Genomic DNA, 19,729 nt, shown 5'->3' on the forward strand with positions numbered 1-19,729 from the left:
TTATAAGCTGACTTCTTGTTTTATGCTTTGCCCAATGTATCAGCTGTCTCTCCTACACAAGGCTCTAGTCATTGATCGTAGTAACAAGTGCAGTTAGCTTTTTTTTTTAAATGAATCTAGAGTATATATCTGGAATGTATAGTTCAGATACTAATTGTACATCCATGGCAAAATTTCCTAGCCAGGAATGCAGACATATTTCCATTAAAAGTAATCGATTGCAGATACTATTACTGAAAGATAGAATTGCCATAGGATATGTTAATTTCCAATTTATTTTCCAAGTACAATTGGTTTCATTTGTATAAAATCCGATGGCAAAATTTAGCCTAAAAGGAAGTTAAGACCCTTAGTTAAAGGGCGAGCAGTACTCAAGCCCCAAAGGCAGCACCTGGGACCCTGAGACAGTTTTTGAAGGAGCAGCAGTCTTTGGCCACTTTTATGTTACTCTTTGCTCCTCAAACCATTTTGTACAGAACGGGATAGAAAATTGGATCCAATTATATCCATTTCAGATAACTTCTCGCTTACTTTTGTGTTTGGGACCAATCCTAGTGATGAGTCAATTTTTTCATCCTGGAAAATGTGACAGCACATGTGAAAAGCCCCTAATTTAGGAGAGCATGGGGAATGTGTAATGGCCCCCAGCCCCCAGCCCACCAGGGCAAGAGGAAGCTGACAAATGGGGGAGGGGGCAACCGGGAGAACTGGCTCTGCCATTTCCGGCCCCACTAAGGTATCGGTGCTCATTTAGCTGAATTGCCATATTCCAGGGCTATACGCTGGCAAAGCCCTGTGGATTTATCTCAGAGTTGAACATCTGATAAGCAAACAGGACAGATTCACTAGTATTTATGATAAGGTGGAAGCAAACCTAAAGTGAGCCAGGTCATTTTTCATGATATCATGCCGGCTTTCCATCAAACCCTTGTTCATTTCTGAAAATTTTACTTTCATTACAGTTCTGCTTAAGGCTCAGCCAACCAAGATTTCATGACAAAAATGGGAAGTTTTTGTTCTAGTTCAAGAAAAAAAAAAAAAAATCAAACCTACCTCTGCTCAGCTTGGCTTCTAGTTCAGAGGTTTCTCTGCTAATCAAAAGAGCTGCGATACACCTTTAATGCTGTTCGGTGGTTAAAGACCAGGCTTAAAATGTCCCTGCTCTTGAGGATTTAAATTTAGACCCATAAAGAGGTGCTTGTGGAAAAACCGTAAAGAACATTCAATTTGTTCTATTTGGAGAAAGATTTTACTGGAAATATAAATTTCACTTAAAAATGTTTTATGGGGTACAGAGGTGGAGAAATCATCTGAAGAACACAGCCGTTATTTCTGTGAACTGAGGATGTCTGTGCTCAAGTCAGAACCTGCTGGTCCTTTCCCATCTGAAGTCTTCATTTTCTCCTCGAATTAACTTAGTCTCTCCACAGCAACTAATTGAAATATCCCAGAGGATTATAACCTTGTGTGAGGAATCATGGGGAGGAGCAGATCAATTCTAAAACTGTAAAGGTTCTTACCAAAGTTTCCTCTAATAATAGTGTTGTACTTAAAAACCGATTAAATATAACAGGATGTTAACACACCTTCCTTGAAATGGAAAGTTTTCTGCTGTCTGCGTTACCAATGTTTCTAGGTCACATCTCCTGAGAAGCAGCAATGTCACAGGCATAAGGAAATGACAGGGTTTTTTGTTTTTTTGTTTTTTTTCACGGTGAGTCTTCTAAGAAACACATCAGTTTTGTTACCAATATTTATCACCAACATAGTTTGATGAATAAAAAAGCCATTTCCCTTTAACATTTACAGAATACATCAGTGTCGCAAAACTTACATGCCTACAGGAGCTGGGCAGTGTTATAAACGGGAAAAGGGGGACGTGCCCACCTAGAGGTGGTTGGGCCTAACTGGTGCCAGTGGGCTGTTGCCAGTCGCCAATGTTGGCCCAGTGTAACTAGATTATTTTACCCCCTCCCACAATGAGCTGAAAATCTGAACTTTCTGGTGGAATTGTCCAGGCTGAAAATTTTAGCAACTGATTTTGAAAAATTAAAAAACTCTGCACTGGTCCAAAAAAAAACATGTCTATGGACCAGGTTCAGTTTGTGGGCTGCCATTTTTAGGGCTTTAGGTATAAAGCAATACCTGGGTTATAAATGAAGTAAATAACAAAGCTGATGGGGCCATTCCCAGGGCTTTTAGCTTTCTGTGGAACTTAAAGACTACTTCAAGTTCATGTCCTATTTCCGATGCACCCCTTGGATATATGATAGGAAACAGCGGACAGTCAAGGCAAGGGGGCCAGGGTAGAATAATGAAGCAGTCCAAACGGTAAAGGTGAATTGCCCTTTTAGTTGCATCATTTTAATGACATAACCCATCAGAGGAAAGTCAAGCCTATCCTGGGTACTTCAAAGGCATGAGCCGCGCATCCCAGCGGAGACATGGAAGACGTTACCTAATTCGGCCATGGACACCGTCGGGGACGTCTCTCCATTGGTGAAGGAACAGTAGGGAAAGAAGCCGGAGGCTGGTGTGTAGTCACATATTGGTTCTGGTTTGATTCCATTGATATCAAGCCCTGACTGGTCCGGGGAAGGCTGTATGTCCAGGTAGAAGCTGCTGACGGCAGAGTCCGCCTTGCTCCCCTCAGGGGTGTGGCCGTCCATGTAGCCGCCCAGGTCGTCGTGCAGCTCCGTGAGCCCGTTGGCCGAGATGCTGTAGGTGGGGGTGAGAGGCTCGGCCTCCCCGGGCTGCTGCTCTCGTTGCTGCTGCTGCAGCCGATGTTTCTGCACCTCCGCGTACAAGCTGTCCCTCTGCTTCTTCGACATCCGGCCGAATTTTACGGCTGGAAGAGAAAAGCCAAGCCACGGCATATACAACGTGCTTTTCTTCGTTTATCGTCCCTGGCACGCTCTAAGGGGTTCCTTTGAGGTCTCAGACAATTGCAATCAAACTCCACATTACACAAAATAAGGACAAGATCCAGAGGTGAGAAGAGCGCTCGCTACCCACACAGTCTTGCTCTACACCTTCAAGAGCAAAGACACGTCCCAGGGAGGTTAAGTGTCAGAAACAGACCCAGGACTGGAGGAAGAGACCCCGAGCAGTGACCGCCTATGTTCCCTGCGGCCACATACCCCACACTCCGTGTGAGCTGCTGACATGCGACTCACTGCTGATATGTGTTTACTCTCCACCCACGCAGCTGGCCTAGACCACCTCCTCCTCTTCCCAGGGGCCGGACCAACGCACACGCAGTCAAAACTCAGCTCTCATTCATTTCACTACTCTGGGTTCATTACACTTGAACGCGTTTCTTCCCAAACAGCTGAATCTGGGGCTTCGTCGAGAGACCTAGACAGACCAGACGGGGCCTTTGCAATTCCCCGAGTGACATCTCTGAGGCTACCTGACCCCCGCCCCTACTCCTGGGTCATGGTGGCTCCTAGGAAACCTTTGGACCCATCTTTAAATGACACTTTCTGCTGCTCTCATTTAGCCATAAGTAAGAAGAATATCAGAATTTTGGAGAGGGCAAACACTGTGTAAGGTCCCCGTTGGGATAATTTGTGCTTGCAAAGCTTCTCATTGTGATGTTCCCAAATTTAAAGTGGGGCAATGACTTAGTAACTTTCCAGTTCATTCAGAATCCCAAATGATTTTTCCTAAAATGTCCAGATAATTGAGAAAAAAAACCTGTGATTTCCTGGTCTGAATTCTCCTAATAACCCATTTAATTTCTCAGCCTCTCTACATGCAGGTAAAGCCTGTGCTGGAGGAGCCAAGATCTCCTAATCAATCATGGCTAAATGTAGAGCTGACAAGGTGGATGAATTCACCCATCTAACCACCATGATAATTCTGAGTCTAGGAGCAGGGGGCAGGATAGACGGAGGTGAAGTCGGGAGTCGGGCTACCCCCTGGACCAGCTGCTGAAGAATCCCACAGGCTGATTCTTCTCCTGCCAAGGAGGATGCGCTCTCCTTTTGCACAGAGGAAACAGGTGAGCTGGATACTGGTCAATTTCCAGTTTCCTGTGACTCAGGTAACAAACTTGGGTGGGGCTGTTTAGACAGCAATCAGGCTGATGTGGGCTCTGATTTTCAGGCCTAAAATTGTATAAGTCCCTGAATTTACTCCAAGCCCACTTCAATGGGTGGTGTCATTTATATGCAAAATCTCCGTAGGCATTTTGAAGGTTCTTGCTTTCCTTTTTTTTTTTTTGAAAAGTGTGCTGGAGAGTACCCAAGGAGATTAACCCCACAGGTGACACTCATTCAGCTGTGACTCTGAATTATGTTTTAACTTTTGCCTTAATATTAACGTCAGGAATCATACCTTCCTATAAGGGAAATGAAGGGATCAGTTCTTGGGAAAATACACACACAACTTGTGACTTTAACTTATGAGCTCAGAAGATACATATCTAGCTTTGTCAGGTTAGTGCCACTGGAAGACGAAATCTGCAGTCACAGGAATTTCTGAGAACACAGTGGAAGAGTCCTGGGGCTTATATCTCCGATGCCAACTTAATTTTCATGCCTATGTATTCTAAGAGGCCATCCTGTGCAGCCCTGCCGAAGGCCGTCATAACTTGCACCTGGGCAAGTCTGCAGGCCCCCTCCCCCACCCCTGGCCCCCAGAACATCTGATTATGGGGAAGGCAGGCTGTCAGAACGCCTGCCCAGGGTTCTGAAGTGGTTTTCCACAGGCTGAAATGCCATTGGAAGGCATGTTTCCTTCAAAGGGATCTCTTAAGAGAGCCAGCCAGCCAGCATATTCAGAAAAGTCTCTTTAAAATGTACCCACTGTATTTTCTGCCAGTTTCCTGGTGTAAGAATGACTGTCTTGAAATCTGGTGCTGGTTATTCAGGGCATTTAAGACAGTTTCCCAGGAAGATCTTGGAATGCTTAGCAATTGAGTGGTAGATGGTCTCTATTTCTTAAAATAGCTTCTTTTAATGAAAAAAACATTTGTCATTGAGCCATGCTTTGCACTATTTTCACACGTTCTGTATGTACAAATATTTGACTTTGGCTTATGATTCAAAATATCCAGTTAGCATAAAAACTAATTCATCCCAAATGCTAATAAACGTAACCAGTGTAAAGTATGTAACAATTAGTCCCAGCTTGTTGTTTCCTGCTGGGCATAATTCTACAGGAGGTATATTCATTAAGGCCTTCAGAGGAGACACTTACCTTCAGTCAATTCATCCACCTGTAATGTCTTAAATGCCAAAAACCTGAAGGTGTCCTGTCCACAAAGACACTTCTCCATGCCACCTCCCCATCAGCAGGCCAGCTGACTCTCTTGGATTAGGGAGGAGGAAATAGCTGCAGTGAGACCCCCAAAGCCAGCAGAAGGTGGGGTGGGGGAGAGGGACGGGGGTACATGTTTTGGCAGATGTGGGTCCAGGTTTCCGAAGGCACTGTCACCACCCCACGTTACTGTACAACCCAAGCTGTGAGCACTCACCGTCTCGAGACATCCCCACGGCAAGGCATTTCTGTAATCGACAGTGTTGGCAGCGGTTTCTACTGGTCCGGTCAATCAAACAGTTCTTCTGACGAGGACAGGAGTAGGTGGCATTGCTTTGCTGACTTCTCCTGAAAAAGCCCTGTGATTCAGTTAGAAAATATAGAACAGGTTAGTGTCAGTTTGAGCTGTGTGATACTAAAGGCAGTATACTAAGCACAGAGCAGCATAAATATTTAATAGAGAATTAAACTTGCAGCACAACCATCCAGGAGACCATTAATGAAATTAAAGCCACTTCTTTTTCCTTGAGTAAAATTGATCCCCAGAGCCTAATCCTCCGTCCCTTTAATTCTGACAGATGGTTGCCTATGTGAAAGGCATGGGCTCAGGCCTTGTTCTTGCCTTCTGATGATCAAACACTATGTGCTTGATGCATTGGTACAAAGGCACTTACCTTTAACCTTTATCTCCAAAATACTTTTAGTAGCGTAAACACAAAATACTTCTTTGGAATGTCCAGAGATAAGGAAAATGGAGCCTCACTGTAACCCAGGGTGGCTGCAGTCCTGGTACACTGTGGTGATCTCTACTAGCCCACTTAAATCCATCACCCGCTCTGGCTTCTTGCATTCCCCAAGACAGAGTCTACTGCTCCAAGAAGCTAAAGGACACTTGGATGGATTATCTTGGCAGATCAGTCAGACTGGGAATACACTTCAACCTTTAACAGTTCGGAAATACCCTGTGTTCAGTATCATGGTCTTCAAGATTTAATAAATCCAATCTGATGATCTTCAAGTTCTACTTATTTGTTAAGCAGTGTTTTGGAAATGAGAAGGTATAAAAGATGCATATGAAGCTACTGCCTTCAGGGACTTTTCTCTCTTTTCTTTCTTCTTTCATTCATTCATTTTTGCTAACTTCTTGTGTTGGATTCTCACCAGGTCATTAATTTTTGGTTTTTATTTTTTTCTTAAAGTTGCAAATTTTCCTGTTAGTAACAACCCACAAGGTTTGCTATGTAGTATTTTCATCATTCGATTGAAAATATGCTCTGATTTTCAACAGATTTTTTAATTCACTTGTTACTCAGAAGCACAGGTCTTACTTTCCAGACTTATGGGGGACATGGGGATTGGTCATCTTCCTGCTGTTGACCTTTGTACTCTGAAGACACAGAAGGGGACTGAAGTCACCTCTGTGACGCGGAGCCATGAAAGGTACAGAAGAGTATTATCGTCTTCAAATCCTTGGTGGTAAAGATAGTTGACCCCCCAAAGGGGACAGTAGTGATGAGGGGAGAGGTAAAGTTCTGAAGAACTGGCAGAGTGGCAGGAAAAATGATACAGATACTCTCTCATCAAAAGATTTTTCTGGAGACCAACTTGGCACTTGTATGAAAATCCTTGAAAAGATGCCTATCTGTTGAACAAGTAACTAACCTTTAGGGAATATATTTTAAAGGAATATTTAGAATGGTATAAAGATTAACCTACAAGGATGTTCATCACAGCCACTATCTATAATATAAAGATAAATAGTTAAGGAAGATGCCAAATGTCCAACATTAGTGCATCGGAAGAGTCACCCTAGATAGCCATACATTCAGCAACCATTATAAATGGTATTTCAGAAATACATTGACATAAAAAGGTAATTACAAATATACCACTGAATGAAAAACAGCTAAAGAACTAAACACAATGTAATTCAATATTTGGAAAAAAAAGTTAGACGTAGAATGACCTTTGGAAAATTGTGCCCCACGTGAAAAGAATGTTGTCACTGGGTGGCAGGACCATGGGTGATTTTAATATAATTTCTGTTTATTTGTGCTTTTTGATTTTTCTACAGTATGCAATATTGTAAGAATAGTGTAGTCCACCTGCTCTCTTCTGTGGTGGCTGGGGGACTTTGTGGATGGATATGATGGGTCTGACCTCAGTTCCCAGTTCTTCCCTTTCGGTACTGACCCAGGATGGTAGGGGCTGGGGCACTGACCTCTCACCCCCTCAGGGCTCTCTGCCAAGCTGCTTGCTGGCCTAAATATAACAGAGACAAAGCTGCAGGCCCAGATTCCTGGGCTGCCTCTCTGCTGTGCTTAAAATCTCTCTAGTATCAAGTCTGGCCTCAGTCTAAAGCTGTGGAGTTTTTTGTACTTTTTCCCCCTCTGTGAAAACTAAGTGAGAAGTAAAGCTTTCTTTGGGGCTTAAAGGAGAGCATTCAAGAAAATAAAAATACAAAATATAACAGAGGCATTTAATCCCTACAGAGAGATAGCAGGAGGTCACCTGTTGAGGCATTCAGTTTGGTCTGAGACACGTAATCTCTGTCTAAACCGACAGGTGTTCATTTCTGAGACTCTGCCACCGTGCAGGCCCTCTGAGTTCGCTGTTGCTGCAGGCGTCCAGGATCAGGAGTTATTTGCTTTTTCTTGATTTGAGGCTGGATTTTGCTTACTTCCCAATGAGCCTCTTCCATTTTTTTCCATGAGCATAGAGTCTGAAGAATGTCTGAGCAATGTCTTTTCTCTTTAAATGGAACTGGTACTTGAGGATACCAAGTTGTCTCTCAGTATCTCATCTGTGGGCCAGATCATAGCATCCACCACCTTTCTTTCTAAATTCTTTTCCACCTTTGGCATTTGTCCTCAGATCCTCTCCAATTTCCCCATTTCCTTAAAAAATATGAGATCCAGAACTAGACATAGCTCTTAAATAATGGCTGGGTCATGAACAAAAAAGGATGCCACTTTTTCCACATTAAACTTAACATCAACCACCACGAACAGAGTACCAGAATGTTAGCACAGAAGCCACATACAACTGCCAGTTTGCTCTGCTACAAGGGAACTCTGAGAGGGCATGATGATGATTAACTGAGAAATCTTAATGAGTACTTGTATTAATCATATCTTCTTATTCTGTGTTTTTGATGCTTTGACATCCCGGGGCCTTGTTGCCCCAAGAGGGATTGCACTTCCCAGGGATAGATGATTTCTAAAGACAGCAAACACCTTCCCTGGGAGCATCCTTTTCATATGCAACCCAACTGACCCACAGCCCACACCCCGCCACCTTTTCTCCAGGCTCTCACATTCTAGGCCATGGTTCCCTGCGCCAGTCACCCAGGAGCAGGTCCCAGACAACTAGGGACCTTGCTTAGACTCCAGGGCCCACTCAAATGATTTAAAGTAGCCAGTCCTCGGCCTGTTTACCCTGCCTAGCTGCCCATTCCTTCCCGGAGGAAATCACAGAAAAGGCTCTTGCCCATATCTTCCCCTTGCTTGCTCTGCGTCCTGCTTCCCACCATGGTCCTCCTGCATGGCATGCCATGCCTCCTGTTTCTAGGGACCTGTGGGTATAACAATCTTCTTCCTTCGTGACAGTTATTTTCATGTCTGTGTGTCTTACCTACCTACTTGAAACAAACGCCAGGTATCAGTGCTTATCATGTGCCAGGCACCCTCAGTATAATTTATATGGATTACATCATGTAATTTTGACAATTTCCCTGGTTTTAAGGTCAAAGAAACCGAGACAGAAATGACTTGTTCAGAGTCCCACGTCTACCACGGGATAAAGACAAGATATGAATTCCTGTGGGTCAGTACCCGAATTCACACTTTTATCCTTTTTGTTTTCTGCTTCCCTTATGTGTCAGAATGAGTCCCACTTGAAAATTAGGCAGTGCAAAGAAAGAGGCATGCGTAATAAAGTAGCAAGACAGATCTGCTTTGAAATTAGTATTTCCCTTGCTTTAGCTGACCATGTTGCCCCTGCCCAGGCATTTTGCAGGTTGCTTTTCTACAGCCATCCCCTGGTGTGGGTTAGAGTCACATGAGAAAGCCAGCCTTAAGATTTCATGATCTGCCCTCATTTCTGACCAGAAGGATTACGTTGCCTTTTATTCATCTTACTTATTTCTAAATTACTTTGGTTCACTTAGAAAATATACAAAACAGCCACAATAACAACCACCTTATTCAAGCACAGAGTCACCTGCATTAAAGATGTCGGTGTGATTACGCCACAAGCACAAGGCAAGTCCTTAAGGCATTCCACCTTAAGCAGTGGACTTAAAGCAGTAGCATGGAGGTTGGAGGCAATGTCTGGCTTCCGAGCTGTCTACTAGAAAAGGGCCGCACGTCTTGAGATTTGAAGGGGTTTGGGGAGAGCAAGCAAACAGATACACTTTGCTTTTCACATCACCATTGATTCCTCACTGAGTCTGTTGAGCAAGTGCCTACGAAACGTTCTGGGACTGGCAGGGCTAAGAACCAGAGAAGAGATCTTTCTTTTGAACTAAACCAACAGTCATGCCTACACGGAGAGCTAGCACAGACCAGACGGGAGGGCCAAATGGGGTTACAAGGGGAGAGCATGAAGGGAGCAGAGGGCAGGCTTTGTGAGTCCGATAAACACTCAACTTTGCATTTCAGACAGAATGGGGGCTCCGTCTTCCTTTTTCCCGCCTTTAATTCTTTACTTCAGTATTCCTCGCGGATTCGCAGAGGTTTAAGGATTTGGGAAGTTAAACTGATACAATATTTAAAGCTAATGAACACATGCGGAAGGAGAAGACTTGGAAGAGCAAGAAGGACGATGAAGAAAGGTATGGAGTGAGAGGTACGTGGCCACCTTCCTGCCTGGTGGTGGAAGTCTGCCCAGGGATGGAGAAACAGCATCTGACCAGCCGGGAAGTGACGGAGTGGTCTCACTGAGAAGTGAGTGAGCTCAGACACACGTTCTAGGGGCTGGGAGAGCAGGGACTCCCAAGCCGGAGTGTGTGCATGGAGTTTTGGGTGGAACGGAGGTCGTATGTATGTATAACTGAGAAAGTGCTGCTGCTGTGTGTTAGTTGGGAAAGAAATAAAGTACATACTTTTGGAGTTTTATTTGAAAAGGTGAGCTAATGAATTACTGCTCTGGCTTTATTAAGAGGTCACTTTTTATGGATGTCAAATACATGGAGATGTGCCATTATAAACATAGTGGCCTTGAGCAGACAGCCACCATGACGCAGTCCAGGGCGGTGTAACTCGGACGGTGGCACACTACCGCCACCTAGTGGCAGCATGCTAGCATGCAGTAACTGCAAATAGGAAACTAGAATAAAAGGCCCTCAGTGAGGCAAGTTGGTTAAGAGAGTGTCAGGTTCAGTAGTGTTCAAACAGACGTTGCATCAAAATCACCTGGGGAGCTTTAAAAAATACACCTGAGATCTAATGAACCAGCCTTTGGGGATGACGTCCCAGACGTCCATATTAGTTTGAACAATATGATAGTGCCATTTTTTTTGATTGTGCCATTTTTGTAGATCAAAAAAGAAGAACTGTCAATTTTATGTAGTAAATATTTTAACAAAGCTTCCTGAAAACTCTGATGCCTTCCCCATGTTAAGAACTTGAGATCTACTATCTTTTTGTAGATAACCAAAATGAAGCTCAGAATGCTAAATGACTTACTCAAGGTTGCCCATGGCTGGCAGATACCAGGCTGGGACTCAGCCTCCAGTGCCCTAATTTTAAGTGCAGCACACTCTCAGTTAAGGCATCTCTTTGCATGTTGGACTAACATGACAGACATCACAGTCTTGATTTCCTCAAACACCCCAACCTTCTGTATCAATTTCCACAGCCTCCAAGTCAAGTCTCCAGTATTTCTTCCCTTATTCTACCTAGCCCTTCCAAGTGCCTTTCTTTAGTTGTACTTCTGATTTCTGCCTTCCATTTTCTGGACAATCCTACTGCCTAATTTTTAAAAGACAACATGGCTGTACATTATGAAATTGTTACTGATCCCTCTACACTGAAGATCCCCAGGACAGGGCTGAGGCCATGTCGTATGGGAGAAGGCTCATACCAGGTTGCAAGAGGTGAATGTTCAAATTTCAGGGTTTTTGTGAACTAATTCTTAAATATAACCACCATTAAAAATGGACTGATTCTTGTATTTGGTTTTGCTATTATCCATGCTCCTAAGGTTATTTACATCAACTACATCGAAATGGTGGAGATCCTACATAACCGTGTATTACTGTGCATCTCTTCCCTACTCTGCATTCCGTGAATGGTCACAGTGGGAGGCTTGAAATCAACTGCATGGTGGGAGTATTGATACCACAGAAACTCACAAAGACTACAAACTGGGGCTTGATTCACTGTGCTGTTATTGTCTAGATGAAAGAAATGATGAAGAAAATGGTAACAATGCTGGTTAAATTTAAAAGCATGTCATGTCTGTAGCCATCACATTGTGCATAGCACCCAGAATTTGAGGGAATACTTAAATACTTCCAGTACTTAAAAACTGTTCTCTGACTCAACAAAGAAGTTGCTCACATTATCACTGATGAATGGGTTAAGTTCCAAAACATGCCTTTCTTGCTTCACTTTTCTCTTATTCATTAAAGTAAAGCAAAATGTTGACCATCATTCATGTAGGTGTTACAGTCTTTGGTCAACTGTGACCACAGGTATGGGTTTAAGTTAGCAAAAATCAAGAGAGCATAGAGTGAGAATCATTCATATCTATGAATTTTGTAGTGAAGAGTATTGTAGATTTTACTATTTATAAATTGTGTGAAATTATGTCAGTGAAATACATACTAAAGTTATGTGCATACACATAGACAGTTTATTTTCCAGAGAGTGTGTTAGAACCTGACCAGCACATGGTAGGACTAAGCCGAGCCCTTGCTGGATCCCCAGCTTCCCATCAGGCTGTCTGAGCGAATCCTCCCCACTTCAGGAAGGCACTCCCCCAAAGCTGTAGCTTGGCCTTCTGCAGCCTGTCACCCACAAGCCCCATGCCCACACATACACACACACTCTCTCCAGAAACTTAAGCTGAACAGTTTCATATCCATTCCAGAAGAAAGCATATCTAAGCTTTGCCTCCTCTGGTGTTTTCTTCCTCAGTCAAGGACCCCACCATTCACCCCAGTTACTCAAGACAGAAGGACAGGCTTCATTTCATGCCAGCCTCCTCCCTACCCCCATGCATGCAGACGCCAAAGCAGGCCGTTTCCTGCCACCTTCCTATTTCTCAAATCCATCTACTTCTCTTTATCTTTAACTGCAACTTCCTCAAGTGTCCATTTCCATCATTTGAGTTGCTTACTCTACAGCCTCCCAACTGGTCTCCCTACTTCCACTCTCACTCCTTCCCATCCATTTTCACACAGTCAAAGATCTTTATTTTTTATTGTAATGTAGCTGACATACAATATTGTATTAGTTTCAGTTGTACAATGTAGTGATTCAACATCTATACACATCAGGAAGTGCTCTAGCTACCATCTGTCACCACACAAAGTTGTTACATATTATTAACCATATTCCCTCAGTGCTGTACATTGTATCCACGTCTTATTTATTTCATGAGAAGTTTGTACCTTTAAAAGTCACACTCTGGCCAAGCCTGAGTACTGTGTGCACAGTTCCTCAAAGGACACAACCACCACAGTGGCGACAATCGCCTGCTGAGCACCTAGTCTTTACTAGGCACTGTGTAGGACACTTTGCAAACATTCCTTATTTGCAATTCACAAAACCTTACGAATAGGTATTAATACATCTGTTTTGCAAATGAAAAAAATTAAAGTGCAGAGAGTGTGAGCCATGTGTCTAATAATCATATAGCAGGTAAAGGGAGGAGGATTTGAATTCCTGAGCCCTGGGTGCATCTTACTCCAAAGACCACAGACTTAATACACTACCAAAAAAAAAGCATCTGGACGAACATGTAGGGCAGACCAAACCAAAACAGATGTACCACAAAACAAAACAAACTGGCAAAAGAGCCCCACTTTTCAGTTCCGTAGTCAAAGTTCATACAATGGTTTAAACACAAAGGAAGGGAGACGGCACTCTACAGGGTATCGAATACCAGGTTTATATATAGGCAGGAAAACACTTCCACTTGCTAGTTCTACTTCATAAAAAGCTTTGAGATATATGTGGGATTTCCTATTGGGGTTATTAATAGTTTTGCTCAAATTTTTGGGTTGGCTGGACAGAGAACTGGGGGTGTGGTTGGGAAGGTGCTCAGGGGGTCTTGCTCTGAGGGGGCTTCCCTCCTGCTTGGGGCTCCTTCTCAGTGAGGCACAGGCTGAAATGCTGATCTGATGTTTGGTCTTTTGACAATTTTCACTTAATGAATTGATTCCTACAGTTCATTAACATACCCACTTCCACTTCTGTATACACATATGTCTTAATTAGCTGCTCATTGGCTGTTTAATTACAAGAAAACAGCTGACAGCTGCCTTGCTGAATTCTAATGGCAGACGGTTGGGAACAGCTACACATTTGCTTTTGACAACCAAGATTTATTCATAACTCCATGATTTACTGTGAATGCTCATATGCCTGCCTGAATTATTGTATTTTCCAGTACAACTGAAAATTTGGAATTTGGGGGACTGTTCAAGTGGGTGTATGTCTCCCTTTCTTCCCATTTCTGAACCTCAGAGGAGCAGAGAATCCTCTATGTAAAAGCATAAACTATGCTACAATTTTACTTATCTTGGGAGCTTTCTGTTGAGAAGGTTCAGAAGTATGGGGGTGAGGAAGAAGAATTATCTTGGGATAAACATGGGTAGAAAGTGTTTAGAGTTAAGAAAGATAACTGTCAACTTAATTTTACTGAGGTGTAAAGAGAGGGTAGTCATGGGTTTAAATCTGGGAGAGGATGAGGCAGAAGAAATGATGTAATTTAAATGGTGGGGGGTGGCGAGGGGGAGGAATAACAGTCCCCAAGGAAGCAAATGAAGAAGGAAATTTGTTCTTTAGACAAGAACAGGCAACGTCATTCACAACAGTCAGCTGGTGCAGCCCCGCACTCGCGTCTGGCTGCAATGAACCACGGAACGTGGATCTCCTCAACTACTTTCCTGTTCAGTAATGACTGGCCTCCCTGGAGCACCGTATGTGCAAATGACCTCTGATTGAAGCTGGCCTCATGTGTCACATTTGGTAAGTGTAGGTGTCTGCTTTGCCACACTGTGACTGGCCACACTCAGAGCCAGTCCAAGCGCACACATTCAGCACAGTGACTCCGAAGTAAGAATGAGGGGTCCTACCCTGAGCCAGACATGACGTTAGAGCCCCATCTAGGACAAGGCCCCACGCCTGGTGTTTTCTGTGAGCTGAGGAAGGGCAGCGGTTACTGAGATATGATTAAGACTAAAACAAAGCAACAAAAAAAAAAATGAACAAAACCCAAATGATCTTGATGCAAATTGGGGCTTAACACATCCTCCCACTGGTGCACTTACCAGCGCTGGAAGGTCTTTCTAAGCAAAATTTTTTTCTTATCACTTTTTTTACTTATCACAGTATGTAACAGAACTGAAACTCTGATGTCACAGGATATAACAACAGCGAGGCCTAATTTTCATTGTAAGGGGCTAGCTCTAACACTGGGGCCAGGTGTTATAAAACATTAAAATAAAAATGCTGAGGGTGAACCTATTAATGCTGAAAAGTGGACAAAATTAGTTCAGGGCTAGTGACGTTGCACAAGTGAAATAAAAATATTAGAGCCCTCTAAAAACAATCTGGACCTAAAAGAAGCACTATGGATATTTCTTTTTTAGCAATATACAAAAAGCTGCAGAAATGGCTTTAACTCTTCCAGGAAAACAAGTACCAATTATATACTTCAGATACTTTGAAAAGTTTTTTTTATCACTAATTTCAGATAGCATATTTGTTAATGCAAAGAAACTATTCCCAATTCTCCCTTGACTGGAAGAGGCAGCTTTGCCTAAGATATCACCTTAAATGTATTAAAATTGAATAAATATTTGACCAACAAATGCTATGCTATTCTTAGACTTAATAAGAGCAAAGGGTCTTAAATGTAACCAGAAATCAATTCACTAACCCCAATACTCAATTGTACATTGCCACTTAAAAAGTTATAATGAAACTATAAAGCCAAAATGTCTAAAAGGATATGGATAGAAAATTGTGTGTATGGTTTTTTTTATCTTGAGAAGTTTTTCATCATCATCATGTGAGCAGATATTATAATCTAATGATAAAGTTAGGAACTGAAGTTGAATGATCAACTAGTAGTCATTTTTCTATAAGTACTTCAGTGTTTTTATTCACTCTGAAGATCAATCTTAATCCTAACATTAATAGCACCTCATTTTATTCTGGCCTCTTCCTCTGCCTGCATGTTCCACGACCCCACCCCCCGGCCCCCTGGCAGTGCTACCTCAGCTGACCTTCTATCTCCTCTTAGAGTTCACCCAGGGCTGGGATTAAATTCTGTTCTAAGAGCTTAGAAACATCTTTACTGACAGAATGAAGCCCTTGCAGGCTTGTATTCTATGTTTTTCTGAAATGCAATATTCAGGGTTTGAGAGTGCTAGGACACTGTTTCATCTTTATTTCAAAAGAACAAGTGACATACTTCTATAATAAAAATCTTGGCATAATGGAGCTTTTACATATTTGGGAATGGTGTACCTATCTATCCTGATTTTCCACTATCCACAGAAAGTGACCCTGGCTCCAGTCAAACTGGGTTATATGTTGTCTCCAAAATACAACCAAGACTTACCCATTTCTAGGTTCTTGCTGCCTATGGATGTGTGCTTCTTGGTCATGTCACAGATTGTGGCTTTACTCTAGTATTTAATTCTTTGAAAACATATATATATTTTAAATAAACTTTACTGAGGCATAAATTAAATACAAAAACATACGATTTGGGGGAGTCTGGTTTGATGAATTTTGACAAATGCATACCCCTATATAACTACCCCCACAATAAAGATAGAGAACACTGCCATGACCCACACCAGCATCATTCTCTTAGTAACCGTACCTTCCCCTGGCTCCAGGTAACCCCACCTGCTCTCTGTCATTATAACAGATTTCAAATGCTTCTTCTAGAATGACATAGAAATGAAAATATACAGTATGTATTCTTTTGTTTCTGGCTTCTTTCATTCACTAGAACGTTGTTTTGTGTTTATACAGTCTGTTCTCTTCTACTGCTAAGTAGCCTTCCATTCTACGGATCTTTTCTATCCCTCCACCACACACTTGTATCCATTTTTCAGCTGATGGGCACTTGGGTTGTTTCCAGTTCATGGCCATTATGAATAAAGTTGCTACAAATAGTCACATACAAGTCTTTGTGTGGACATAGGCTTTTACTTCTTTCTGGCAAATATCTGGGAATGGATCTTTGAGTCACATGTTAAGTTGATGCTTGTAATACTTGCACCTGTTTTTCAGAGGGGCTGTGCCATTTTACATTTCCACCAATAATTTATGAAAATGGAAAATTCACCAGTTTCTCTATTCTGCATCTTTATGATGCTTATTTATTTTTATTAAGGTATCATTGGTATACAATATTATGAAGGTTTCACATGAGCAACATTGTAGTTTCAACATTCACCCCTATTATCAAGTACCCGCCAGACACACCCATCAGTGTCCATCAGTCACTGTCCATCAGTGTAGTACGATGCTATAGAGTCATTACTAGTCTTCTCTGTGCTATACTGCCTTCCCCGTGATGCCCCATATTATGTGTACTAATCATAATGCCCCTTAGTCCCCTTCTCCCTCCCTCCCCACACGCCCTCTCCCACTCCTCCCCTTTGGTAACCGCTAGTCCTTTCTTGGGAGTCTGTGAGTCTGCTGTTGTTTTGTTCCTTCAGTTTTGCTCTATTGTTATACTCCACAAATGAGTGAAATCATTTGGGATGTGTCTTTCTCTGCCTGGCTTATTTCACTGAGCATAACACCCTCTAGCTCCATCCATGTTGTTGCAAATGGTAGGATTTGCCCTCTTCTTATGGCTGAGTAGTATTCCATTGTGTATATGCACCACATCTTCTTTATCCATTCATCTACAGATGGACACTTGGGTTGCTTCCATATCTTGGCTATTGTAAATAGTGCTGTGATAAACATAGGGGTGTATATGTCTTCTTGCATCAGGGATCTTGTTTTCTTTGGGTAAATTCCTAGGAGTGGAATTCCTCGGTCAAATTGAGTTTTTTGAGGAACCTCCATACTGCTTTCCACAGTGGTTGAACTAACTTACGTTCCTACCAGCAGTGTAGGAGGGTTCCCCTTTCTCTGCATCCTCGCCAGCATTTGTTGTTCCTTGTTTACAAAGCTTATTATTGGCAGTGCTTTTGCTGGTGTTCTTCTTGTTTTATTTTAGTTTGAGCTTTTCAAATGAATATGCCATGTTCTTTCATTGTGATTTTATTTGCATTTCCATAATGACTAATGATGTCAATATGTCCATGTTTTTATTGGATCCCTGTCAGCTTTTGTGAAATTTTTTCAAGTTTTAAATTATTATTGTCCATTTATTTATTTTTAATTTTATTTTTTCTTTTATTTCTTCTAGTATGTGACTTGCTTTTTCATTTGGTTAATGATATCTTTTTGAAGACTAGAAATTTTTTATCTTGATGAAGTCTAATTTATTACTTAATAAAATAAGGCTAGGCCTTTCTGTGGGATGCCTGAAAAATATCTACATGTCCATTGTTATAAAAATATGTGATTTCCTCTAGAATTTTACAGTTAAATTTTATGCTTATGACATTTTAAAAATTAGTATTTGCTTTCAGTGAGAGGTAGCAATTTGAAGTTTAATTTTTTTCTTTTACATATGAATGTCTACTAGTTCCAGCAATATTATTTGAAATGACCATCTTTTCTTCATAGAATTAAATTGGCATCTGAGTCATAATTCAATTGACCACATGTGTGTGGATCTCTTTGTGAACTCCCTTGTTAAAAATTAAAAAAATATTTCTGGTTTACTAAATTTAGTATTTCATTCTTGTGTTGCTATTTAGCTTTTCCTATGCAGGCCTCAGTCTCTGCAAGTAGACTCTAAACAGCTTGAGGGAAGGATTAGGTCTTCTCGGTCTTTCGATCTCTTACTGTGCCCATACGGTGCCTGGGCCCAAGGATGTGCTCAGATTTTTGTTGGTTTTATTGGCAGATTCTACGTAACAAATGGCAAATGGTCACAAAATCAAGACTGGACCCATAGGTACCCAGGTAATAATTCTGGCTACAGAGAGCAGCAGGCTCCAGCATAAGGAATTTGGCTGGGAATGATAATGAGACGGGCCGACACTTCCTGAGTGCTTGTTACAGATGGGCACTCTGCTAGGTGCTTTACCAGCATGCCAGTGATAATCCTATAGTCACTATGATTCCTATCCTTATTTTACAGATGGGAAAACAGGCACAGAGAGGTTGTTCTACTGGTAAAAAGCAAACCTGGGATTCAAACCCAGGCAGTCTGCAGCTACGAGCAAAAGAATGGACCATTGTTTTACACCAAACTCAAAAATAAACTCAAAATAGGTTAAAGACCTAAAATTAAGACCTGAGACCATAAAACTTCTAATAGAAAACATAGGCAGTAAACTCTTAAGCATCAGTGTTAGCAATTTTTTTCTGGATATGTCTCCCCAGGCAAGGGAAACAAAAGCAAAAGTTAAGAAGTGGGACTACATCAAACGAAAGAGCTTCTGCACAGCAAAGGGAACCATCAGCAAAATGAAAAAGCAACCCACTGAATGGGAAAATATATTTGCAAAAGATATATCTGATGAGGGGTTAATAATATCAAAAATGTATAAGGAACTCACACAACTCAATACCAGAAACACAAATAATCTGATTAAAAAATGGGCAGAGGACCTGAATAAACATTTTTCCAAAGACAGCACACAGATGGCCAACAGCCACATGAAAAGATGCTTAACATCACTAATCAGAGAAATGAAAATGAAAACCACATTGAGATGTCACCTCACATCAGTCAGAATGGTTAGTATCAAAAAGACAAGATTTAACGAGTGTTGGCGAGGGTGTGGAGTAAAGGGAACCTCTGTGCACTGTTGGTTAGAATGTAAATTGGTGCAGCCACTGTGGAAAACATCATGGACGTTCTTCATAAAATTAAAAACAGAAATACTATACAACCCAGTAATTCCATTTCTGAGTATTCACCTGAAGAAAACAAAATCACTAGTTGGAAAAGATATATGCACCCCCTATGTTTTTTGCAGCCTTATTTACAATAGCCAAGATGTAGAAGCAACCTAAGTGTCCACTGTTAGATGAATGCATAAAAACAATGTGGTACATATCCACAATGGAAAATCACTCAGCCATAAAAAAGAATGAAATCATGACATTTGTGAGAAACGTGGATGGACAAAGGGTAT

The 19,729-nt window shown here is 41.8% G+C and overlaps 1 protein-coding gene across 2 annotated transcripts in view; it reads right to left on the reverse strand.

Moving 5' to 3' along the window:
- The window catches only part of RORA (RAR related orphan receptor A), a 691,178-nt gene that overhangs the window by 9,562 nt on the left and 661,887 nt on the right, over window positions 1–19,729 (reverse strand). For both annotated transcript variants that reach the window (XM_036903044.2, XM_036903045.2), the window contains 2 exons: window positions 5,483–5,624; window positions 2,459–2,848 (listed from right to left, as the gene is read on the reverse strand). In XM_036903044.2, coding sequence (XP_036758939.1) covers window positions 2,459–2,848; window positions 5,483–5,624 — 532 coding nt within the window. The remainder of the gene's footprint in view (window positions 1–2,458; window positions 2,849–5,482; window positions 5,625–19,729) is intronic.

The sequence above is a fragment of the Manis pentadactyla genome, chromosome 11 (assembly GCF_030020395.1).
Source record: "Manis pentadactyla isolate mManPen7 chromosome 11, mManPen7.hap1, whole genome shotgun sequence".
NCBI classification, from domain to species: Eukaryota; Metazoa; Chordata; class Mammalia; order Pholidota; family Manidae; genus Manis; species Manis pentadactyla.